General features: G+C 44.3%; 1 protein-coding gene across 1 annotated transcript; it reads left to right on the top strand.

Moving 5' to 3' along the window:
• Positions 1–252: 252 nt before the first annotated feature.
• dmrt3a (doublesex and mab-3 related transcription factor 3a) lies at positions 253–2,849 on the top strand. Its single transcript, XM_063490659.1, has 3 exons — positions 253–641; positions 989–1,014; positions 1,858–2,849. The coding sequence occupies exons 1-3, from the start codon at positions 253–255 to the stop codon at positions 2,847–2,849; spliced, it is 1,407 nt and encodes a 468-aa protein (XP_063346729.1).
• The last annotated feature ends 7,612 nt before the right edge of the window (positions 2,850–10,461 follow it).

The raw sequence follows: 10,461 nt of genomic DNA, 5'->3' as shown, positions 1-10,461 counted from the left end.
ATCTGATCCTCGCAGGCGCTTTGACGCGTTTGGTTACTGCTCGTCTCCATAAGAGCGTGTCAGGCTGATGCGTATCAGTGCTGTCAGCTGAGGAAAGGTGGATCCTCCACTACAAGCCCACACCTCTCATCCTCCTCCTGTCATGCGTGCAGCACAGCAGCTCCATCCACCTCCACCTCTCTGACTGCTGCTGCGGCCGACGGCGACTCTCGCGCCCGCGTCCACGCTGGAAAACACGCTGAGTCCGACGCAATGAACGGTTATGGGTCTCCGTACCTCTACATGGGGGCTCCGGTGTCACAGCCTCGGGCCCCCCTCCAGAGGACCCCCAAGTGCGCGCGCTGCCGGAACCACGGCGTGCTGTCTTGGCTCAAGGGTCACAAGCGCTACTGCCGGTTCAAAGACTGCACCTGCGAGAAGTGCATCCTCATCATCGAGCGGCAGCGCGTCATGGCGGCGCAGGTGGCGCTCCGGAGGCAGCAGGCAAACGAGAGCCTGGAGAGCCTCATCCCAGAGTCCCTCAGAGTGCTGCCCGGCATCGGCTTAGCCGGGGCCGGCGAGGGGAATCAGCCAGCCCCGCCGAGGACCGAGGAGCTGGAACTGAGGTGGAGCAGCACGGAGCCGGGGCAGCCCGGAGCACCGCTGTGCTCAGGTAGGAGAGCAAGGGGGAGATATTTGACTCTCTAAACAATTATTGTTTGTCTGGAATGAAGAAAAAAAAAACCCTCCAAATTATGGGATGTTTTTTTAATAAGAATATTTTAAAGGCCTAAAACTCACAGTATAAACATTGTGACTTTATTATTTTAAAACTGTTTTCAGGTCAAACAAAAACGGATGTGAAATAATATAAAAGCTGAAATGATCATTTCAACACTGCTCGCCGATCTGACTGCACTGATAACGACACATTTAGCTGAAGTGATCGATACACATCACTCCGATTTCTGTGAAATAATCAGGTGAATAAGAGGTTTCACTTTAAGAGTCAGGAAACAGATGAAGAGATGAGCTGTTTCAGGAAAGGGGCGTTTTATAAAAACTGCAGTGAAATAAAACAAAGACGTGTTGACATTTTTAACAATACATTTAAAACAATATGAATTAATTCAGTTTTTAACATTTGTTTAAATAATGATGCACATATAATTATTACAGACGTTTTTTTCTGCTGCTGAACTTTTAATAATGTTCTTCTATTTCACGCAGAAAAATTTAGTTTCTAAATATATATAGAAACTATATAATTTATATAAAATAAAATGTGCTCAGTTCTCGCTGACCTGCGTGGAAATTATTTCTGTGAGAACCATTAAAGAATAATTACTTTCCATCCACCTGCCCGAATCACCTTTATTGCTCCTGACACTTTAAGCACAGATTCGGACACGCGCGCTTTTATTTCCTGCGTGACTGTAAAAGATTACAGTAATCAGCGGCGGACAGGCGCGATCGAATATAATCGCCATATTTCTCACAGGAGGTCAGCTTCGGATGAAATGTTGCCGAGCAACAGGCGATGTGTTTGCAAACTGCGGTCAAAGATCCCACGGCGCGCGCACTCAGCACTCTGCGTTAACAGCTTCTGTGAGGAGGCTCAGATAAATCCTCACGCGTCTGCGTGTAGCGGACAAGCCGTGACACGCGATTAATGGCATGTTGCTTTTCCTCGTGAGGAGCGCGGAGGTGTTTGCACTGTGAGGCGGGGTGAGGAGCTCGCACTAACCGCCTGTGAGCTCACAGGCTTAGGGGTGTGCTTAAAGTTTTCTGTGGATGCTGACACTCTTTCGTGATTTTGTGCTTACGCCGTTAAAGTTGTGAATCTCTGACCCGCAGAGCCCACGGAGGACGGCGCAGACGAGGTTTCAGCAGGGGAGAACGGAGAGAGCTCCAGCGAGAAGGAGCAGGACGCGGTCAGCTCACCGGAGGCCTCCAAACCGAACTGCTACACCCCCGAGCCTCCGGGGACCCCCTCCCTGCCAGAGGAGAGCCGCTACGGCCTCCCTAAAGCCGGGAGCGCCGAGAAGGAGGCCAAAGCCGAGAGTCCGCAGAAGTATCCGGCCAGCCCCGCGGAGCAGGGCGTGCTAATCGAGGGCCTCGGCGGCTCAATCACGCTGCCCCTCAGCCTCCGGGCCAACCGGCCCCCGCTCGAGGTGCTCAAGAAGATCTTCCCCGCCCACAAGCCTGCGGTCCTGGAGCTCATCCTGCGGGGCTGTGGGGGCGACCTGGTGGGGGCCATCGAGGTGCTGCTGTCTAGTCGGAATCCTGACGCCAGCGCGCCACCGCACGCGGACGCGCACGCGGACGCGCTGGTGCTGCCCTCCAACGGACACCTGTTCGAGCCCGGCCTGGGCTCCTACCACCCGGCGTCCTCCTCCGCCAAGTGGTCCGTGGGCTCCGCCTTCCGGGTCCCGGACTCGCTGCGCTTCACAACCGACTCCGCCGCGGGGGTGGTGTCCACGGGCGCGCTGGGGGTCCCCATGCAGCACCCATCCTTCCCGCAGCCCACGCGCTACCCGCTTATGCTGCGCAGCTCTCTGACGCGCAGCCACGCGGGCCCCTTCGTGCACAACGACGTGACTCTGTGGAACTCCGTGGCCCTGCAGCAGCAGTACCAGCTGCGCTCCGCGGCGCAGTACGTGTCCCCGTTCCCCCCTGGCGCCCCCGGCGGGCCCGGGCTGTTCCGAGGCTCAACCCTCCTCCCCTCCAGGCCCTCCGAGGAGCCGCGCGTGGGCATCCAGGAGGAGGGGTGCCCGCTGGGGCCCAAGCCGGGCCTTTACTCCCCGGATGAGGAGTACGATGAGCGTTCAGATTCCGCAGACTCCCGCATCCTGAACTCCTCCAGCTGAACCGGAGGCTGAGGAACATGTGTCACTGTGACAGGACGTGTGCGTGGACGGCGTGGACTGTCCTGTCTGAGCTGAGCCGTGGGAGCAATCACTCCGATGAACCTCAAACATCAGCCTCGCGCTTCCCACACTGGACTCGACCAAAGCGGGTGAATGTAACAGACTCATTATTCTGAAAGCGTCTCAGCTGTTTCCTGTAAGCATGTGTAGTACTGTGAAATCTGCCGTGTCCGGATCACGGCTGCATGTCGAGTAATGCCAAATAAATGTGAGTAGTCCAAACGGATAAAGGCTGTTTTCTTGCCTGTCGGCCACACACACTCAGTCACGATTACACGAGACTACAACATGTCTGCCCACAGTCCGGCTTCACATCCGCACATAAAACACGCGTGACACCAAAGGATAATAAGAAATAATACAGGCAAAATATGGAAACATTCCCGATAATGATTTTGTTTTATGGAGCAGCAGTAATAATAAAACCTCAATTTAATCAGGACTGGAAACATTTAACATGTTTATGAGTGTGCTGTGGGCCTGATCTCTGTCACCCGTGGCACCGTCACCGCACTCCTCACAGACACGTGATGTTGTTTTTGTATGAAATGTTTTCATATCACCTATAAAAGCGAACAGAAGGATCTGAAATCAGCTTTAAAAAAATCTGAATTTCCTTTAATTTTTTTTAAAGAAAATAATTATTAATCTCAGTTTGGTTCGATGCATTAAAACACGAGATTATAAATATGATATTCATGTTATTTAAAATGATTAAAACCTCGTGAAACCCACTGTTTAGATATTTGGTGTCATATCGAAGATGTTTCTGTAAAAGTGAAAAACAAACACTGATCGTCATCAGACAGTGACGTCAGTCAGGCTGTCAGTGCTTTAAAAACCTCAAACACAATAATAAGAGCACGTGTCTCCCTCAGTGCTCATGTATTTAAACCTGTGACGTGTTGATGATCTGCGCAGCTGCTGCAGACCAATCACATATTCCAGCTTTTAAACTTCCGCTTGTTCAGACGCTCCAAAGGTGACAAATTCCAACTAGAGAGAAGAACCAGGTAAGACGAAACATCCGGATTAAGCAGCTGGAGCGGATTAAAATAAACATACGTGACTTTATAGTTACAACAGAGAAGTGACGGTGCTGTGAATAATCTGTGGATCAAAATTATCCACGCACGTGAGGGGAAAATTGTTTTTACTCACAGAAATACAGAAATGAATATCCGCTAGTCCACGTTTCCTTCGCTCAGCGCGCGGCCCCTCACTTTAAACCTGTCACGTGCTGCCATCTAGTGGCGTCCTTTGCACATGAACCACAAACAGGCGCCGGAGACTCTCGTGACGTGGATAATGAAGATTTTCAAAACAGTAAATGTAACGAAGACGAGTGATGTGAGAAATAAAAGCCACAGAATACCTGACAGTGTGGGCAGGAAAGAGGAAGGACACTCCCGGAAGCTGAACCCCTGCCTTGCTCATGGACAGCTCGGCAACTGTTTCTGCGCTTTGTGACAGCGCAGTGATATTTCCTCGTGTGCTGCTCGCCACTGTTTTTACTGCACTACAGTCACCTGACAGCTGCTGCTGCTTTACTAATTAAAATGTGGATGCAAAGCACGAGAGAAGCTTCAGAGTGATCTTATACACGTAGAAAGACACGTGACACCAGATTATCAATAAAATAATCTGTTTGTCTGTTTGTCTGTTATTTTGGACATTTTTTTGGGATATTTTGAAGACTGATACCATTTTATTATTGAGTGGTTTAAGAATCTGATTCATTGACCAATATTATTATTTTGTCTTTCAGACTCATGAAACACAAACAGATTTTCCTAACATTCATGTGCAGTCACATATTTATGAGGCTTTGATGACATAATATAATGATGCCATTTAAAAATAATCTTTGTTTTATTGATTAATTCTTAGCAATATATCGACTCAGACTCAGGTGTGCTGCCAACAGGGAAACTGCAGAGCGCCCTCTGGTGGACAAACTGCAAAATAACAAGCTTTTATTTTCTTCTGCCAGTTCTTTATTATTATTATTATTATTATTATTATTATTATTATTATTATTATTATTATTGCTTTTACTGGACATTATATGTACCACAATGATATTGACAAATAGGAGCTCTGGCCTCAGCCCTGCATCTTCAGCACATAAACATTTATTCCATTAATTGATTAATTTACCAAATATTTTCTTTTAAAAAACTACTTTAAAATAGTAACATGTGACTCATTGACGGATTTTATACCTAATATTTAAGTGGGAACACTTTTAACATCAACTTAATTTTGTACTTAGTTTCTTTCTTTCTTTTTTTCTTCTTCTTCTTTTTTTGGACTCCTGGAAGGAAGAAATGTGAAAACTGAATTATAAATACAAAAAAAAAAGAAAAAGATAATCCATCTAATTTTCAGACAGCCACTCTTCCTGCACTATCCATTCCTTTTCATGAAATCTGGCTCTTTTGAACCGGAATCAATTTCATCACTGCTCTGACCTTTGACCTTTCCAATAGCACAAAATATGTAATGTTACGGGTTTGGCTTTAACCAAGTCATACTGCTCAGTCTCTTTTACAGTAAGCTGTTGAAAGACTCAGTGAAATGCATTAACTGTGCTGTGCTCACATTATGAAATGATTCAGCGTGTTTGGATGTGGAGCCATCGTGTAGCCAACACACATGTATGTCATCATATTCCCGGTAAAACTGACCTTTCCCAATGTCACAACATCTTGATCTGACAGGCTGGGTGCATCTGTGTGTGTGTGTGTGTGTGTGTGTGTAAATTGCTACATAATGAGGAAAGGTGAAATATTACCATATCAAGCAAATGAGAAAACGTCAGCTGATAATTAATGACTAAAATTGAGCTAAACAGTGTAACCAGCTGTAAAATGCAAAAAATGAAAAATCTTTGAAGCTAATGTAATTGAAACCCCACATTAAGAAACCAAATTTACATCCAAAGCAGAAGACTTTTGATCAAATGCAGACTAGTAATATTAATCAATAGTTTAATTATAGCAAAGAGGTTAAATGATCTGGACTCTTTCAAACAATGAGAGGAACTTTTACATCATCAATTGTTGTTGTGTTTTTGTTTTTTTTGGTGGAGTAAAAATAGCAGATCATCGTTGGATTTCCGGCTGAAGGCTGCCACCCAGTGGACAACAGAGGAATGTCAAGTTTTAATTTTAAAAACTTCACATTCCTGTTAAACTACAGCGCGTGCTTGTGTGGTAAAAATTTCTATCCACATAAATATTTTTTTACATACAATATTTTTTACATAAAAGTGAAACTAGGATAAAAGGAAAGTTTTCTGGATATGATACAAGTGTAATTCACAAACATCACAATGATATTATTCTCCAAATGAAAGTGTGGGGAGGGGGGAGCTTGTAATAGAAGTAACATCTTTTATTCAGTGCATCGATAATGTGAGTGCAAACTCAGACTGAAGGAATATAAGTTTACTTTAAAGCTGCTTCTCTTTCTCACAGATAAAATGTCCTAATTATCACATGATGACCAGCAGTCGGATTACTGAGAACTGGCTGAGTGCACCAAATGCAGATGAAAGTAAAAAGCGTGGATGAGGCTTGTCAGGCAGCTGTAGGACACGTCCTCCTGTTTGTTGCACATTGGCCATGAGAGGTCGAGGTGTCAGCCTCCTTCAGACAGAGACAAATGTCGCCCCGCCTGGTTTTCTATTCAGCTGCATGTGTTGTCGGTCCATCAGAGGCTAATTAACATAGCAGGATCCCCAGTGATCCCACGCTGCTCGTTCTGTCTATACACAGCTCCTGTTACACTTTACGGCATGCACAGCAGGACGCTTCCAACGAGATGCTGCTGTTTCAATCAGGCCCAAAGTAAACTGGACAGCATGTGAGGAACTGTGTGTCTGTATCCACGCAAAGGTCATATCAGCCAAAATCACTGCTTCCTGCATGTTTCCACAAAAAGCCCAAATGTAGTTAACACATGATTTTTATAAATACACGCTGTCACATATCTGTGCACGCTGTGGGAATGAAAAAAGCCTTTAATGTTCTGAAAACTGTTTCCTGTGCTGTTTAAAATTATTTTTATGATGTCATGTTGGACCTGAACTCTGTCTTCTTATGTTTGTTTTTGGGGAAATACCTGGTGCAGGAAAATCAAAGGCAGGGAGTCACTCCCACAAAACAACAACAAAATGTGGAAAACTATTCCTAAAATGTTTATGGAATAATACTAAAGAGACACCATTCGAAGGTTCAGATGACTAAAAGTCATGAGATGACTAATGACTCTCGGTTATCACAGACTGTTTTCTTTACAGGAACATCAGGAACATCAAAACTGAGGCAATACTGTCTGAGGATATGTATTGTTGCATTTATGACATTGGAGAGGGAACCCTGCTGAACATCCTCACAGAAAATCTTCAGGGAACAAAAACTAAGATTTCCTGGTTTCAGGGAAGACTCTAAAAAAGTCACAGGCCGGAAACACCTGTAATGTTTCAAAACCACTCCAGGATCCAGGAAAGCTAATCAAAGATCTCAGGATTCCTGAGGTGATCATGGAATTTGTTCAAGGATCACTGGGTTTCCTTGTAATAACCTCTGAAATTGCTCAGTGGAGCAAATCTCTCTTACAACACCCCAAAAAAGTTGAGGGGGGTTTGCAAAGCACCTAAAATTAATATTAACTTATATTTTCTTCTCAAAGCTTCTTTGGAAAGCACTCAGGACTTAACAGACCCGTGAATTTTTATGAAATTCCATCAGTGCCTAAAACTCAATCAGTGATTCCCAGAGTCCTCACCTAATTGTTTGATACATCCCAACCTCTGCAGCCCCCACCCTCCAACAAGTTCTTAAAATAAAAAAACCCTGAAAAAATAAATAAATAAAATTCATATGTGTGTGTGTGTGTGTGTTACTGTGTGTATGCTCCTCTTTGGTCCACACAGAATTACCAAACGGATATGTTGATACACCTTGGAGCTTGAAGAGTCCCTTGGAAGTCTTTAAATGATGCCTGGAATCAAAGTCAGTGCCCTTTAAAAACTGCTGAGCTCAATGAAAGTGGTCTATGAACATAAACATGGGCTGGAATCCTGATACATTCCAGACCCTGCAAGGATTTCCCTACACTCCTTCAGTGTGTCATTAATTTATTCAAAGGCCTCCTTGTGTTTCCATGCGTCTGCTCTCCACCGGGTTGCTAGTTTTTGAGCAGATAAGCGAACACCCACGAAATGATCAAATTCCACGAAAGAAAAATATCAGAATTAATAAATAATCAATAAAAAATCAGGACTCCCTGCAAAGACCCTTTAACAAGCTACATTTCTTAAACCAAATTAAAGATCCCTGGAAAATTCTTATGCGGAGTTCAGCTAAAACCTGGAAATTCCTTGGCCTTGGAAATTCACCAAACATCCCTTAGATTAACTCCTTAAAGCCTACAACTATTTCACGGATCCATATAATTCCTTCAAAGAACTCCGAAGAGTTCAAAAATAACCCCTCTCTGAAAAGTCATTCAAAGACCTCCAGGCCGTGACGTCCACATTTCACCTGGAGGGTCCGGCTCTGCGCGGACCCGCCTGTCCGGCCCTCCGGCCCGCTCTCGGGATCAAAGCATTCCCGGTGTGGAAGCAGCAGCCGCGGGTGGGCTGCTCGTAACCTCCGCAGTAAATTAAGACGAAGAAGCAAATAAAGCTGCACCTGCGGACACTTTTGGGCACTTTTTGTTGTGCCAAAAAGTGATTGCTCGTATTTAAACTGCTATAAGTAACTTGTTGGGCTATAATATGTGAAACATATGTCAAATGCATCCCTCATGGATGACACAAAGTCATACTGAGCCACAAACAACATTCGTGTAACAAGGTAGAAGCCGCAATCAGTTTTGGCAGTGACTTTTATATAACCTTTATTTATGCAGTTAAAAAACAGTTAACATTAAAAATGTCTTTTGTAAGAATAAGTTGGCGAAGAGGACAGCAGCAAATATTACAATAGTTCTGTAAAAATATTTTAGGTGGGGATAAAGGAGCGGATTGGTTATAATGTAAGTACAATAACACAGAGTTGTAAAGATACGTGAAAAAACAGATAATTTTTTAATTCTATATATAACCCCTTTGTAAACGCTGTTCACCGAAGTCTATTTACCAACATACGTAAAGATATTACACATAAGAAATACACGGAAACATTGGAAATCAGTTTTTGCCAGGCAATCGCTTTTTGGCACAACACCGGCTCACCTTAAACACGTGGAGGAAGCGCTCAGAGTCCGCGTGTCAGAAAAGCACAAAGCGGGACCGTTAGGAGGGGAAAGGGAGACCAGGTCCTCCGTGAAAATAAGAAATAAAGATCTGAACTCGTCACGAAAAATAAAGAGCTAAAATAAGTCTGTAACTATATTTAAATTTGCACCCGAGAAAAATCATATTAATTGAATTATTATATTATCTTAATGATAATGAGAATTATAAACAGATGAAAATGTAATTTAAGAAAATCTCTTTTTAATATTACGCATGCGCACAGTGACAGTAAATTAAAAATATGTGGACATTTTTAGTTTGAAAAAATCCCGCAGGACAGAGTCCCACGGCCTTCTTTCTTAATGCAGCACATGCGTGACATTAACTCGCAGCAGTCAGCGCTGCCGTTCACTGTGAAGGCCTGTGAGCGCGTGTGCATTGTCCCGCAGTCAGTTCCCGTGAAAGTCGGTTGACAATGAACGTGTCCGTGTTTTTGTGTTTGTGAGGCTGACTCTCAATCAGCAGTCCGCAAACAAAGATGCACGCGTGCAAGGCCCACATTCAGTCATTAGTGTCACGGGTGAAAAAGACACTGAGGACCACAGAGAGAGCACTCAGACACCCGGGACTTCATCTCAGTCCGTTTATAGCATTAAAGGAGAATTATGAGGATGGATTTCCAAAATAAAAGCAGCGAATAACTGCTGTTATAATAATCAGGCTGTTTCAGAATATTCATATATTCTATATAACGTGTCTGCTGGTCTGAGGCACATTTGGGCCTCCGTATCCTCCAGCTGCTGTTTTGTGTGGGGCTCCTCTTCATGCTGACACGGTGGGTTTTTCTCTCAGGTGTGATTGTTGTGAAAACACAGCAATCTTCCCCGGTTATCTGTGCCAGCTGCACGGACTGTAACAACCTGCAGGACACCTGTATCACCCCGCCCACCCCCCCCCTGTCTCTGGGCAGAGGCCCAGAGACAGGGGGGGTGGGCTTTTAGAATTACTGCACACTGATCGTGATTAACCTCTGCTTATAAAATGTTGTTACGGCAGTAAAAAAAAAAAGAAGAAAAGAAAAGTCCAAAATCTGTGATAAATCCGGGATTTCTCGCAGCCTCTGATCACGTGAGCTGTTCGTAACCCTAATGACGTCAGGAAGTGAATCCACCAGGTTCAATCTTCTTTCAATCAATCTTTATAATATCATTGTTCTCTTTTTAAAGGCTTACTTATCAATAAATGACAGTTTTTCTCATTTGCTTACTGAAAGTTACAGTTTTGGAAAATTCTGTGTTTAAT

Source organism: Pelmatolapia mariae, linkage group LG12 (genome assembly GCF_036321145.2).
Source record: "Pelmatolapia mariae isolate MD_Pm_ZW linkage group LG12, Pm_UMD_F_2, whole genome shotgun sequence".
NCBI classification, from domain to species: Eukaryota; Metazoa; Chordata; class Actinopteri; order Cichliformes; family Cichlidae; genus Pelmatolapia; species Pelmatolapia mariae.
The sequence above is the reverse complement of the archived record's forward strand: the minus strand, read 5'-3'. Positions and strand labels throughout refer to the sequence as shown.

Coding starts and splice junctions, on each gene's coding strand:
- dmrt3a (XM_063490659.1), top strand. CDS start 253: ATGAACGGTTATGGGTCTCCGTACCTCTACATGGGGGCTCCGGTGTCA. Junction 642..988: donor CCGGGGCAGCCCGGAGCACC/GCTGTGCTCAGG, acceptor TCACTTTAAGAG/TCAGGAAACAGATGAAGAGA. Junction 1,015..1,857: donor AACAGATGAAGAGATGAGCT/GTTTCAGGAAAG, acceptor AGGACGGCGCAG/ACGAGGTTTCAGCAGGGGAG.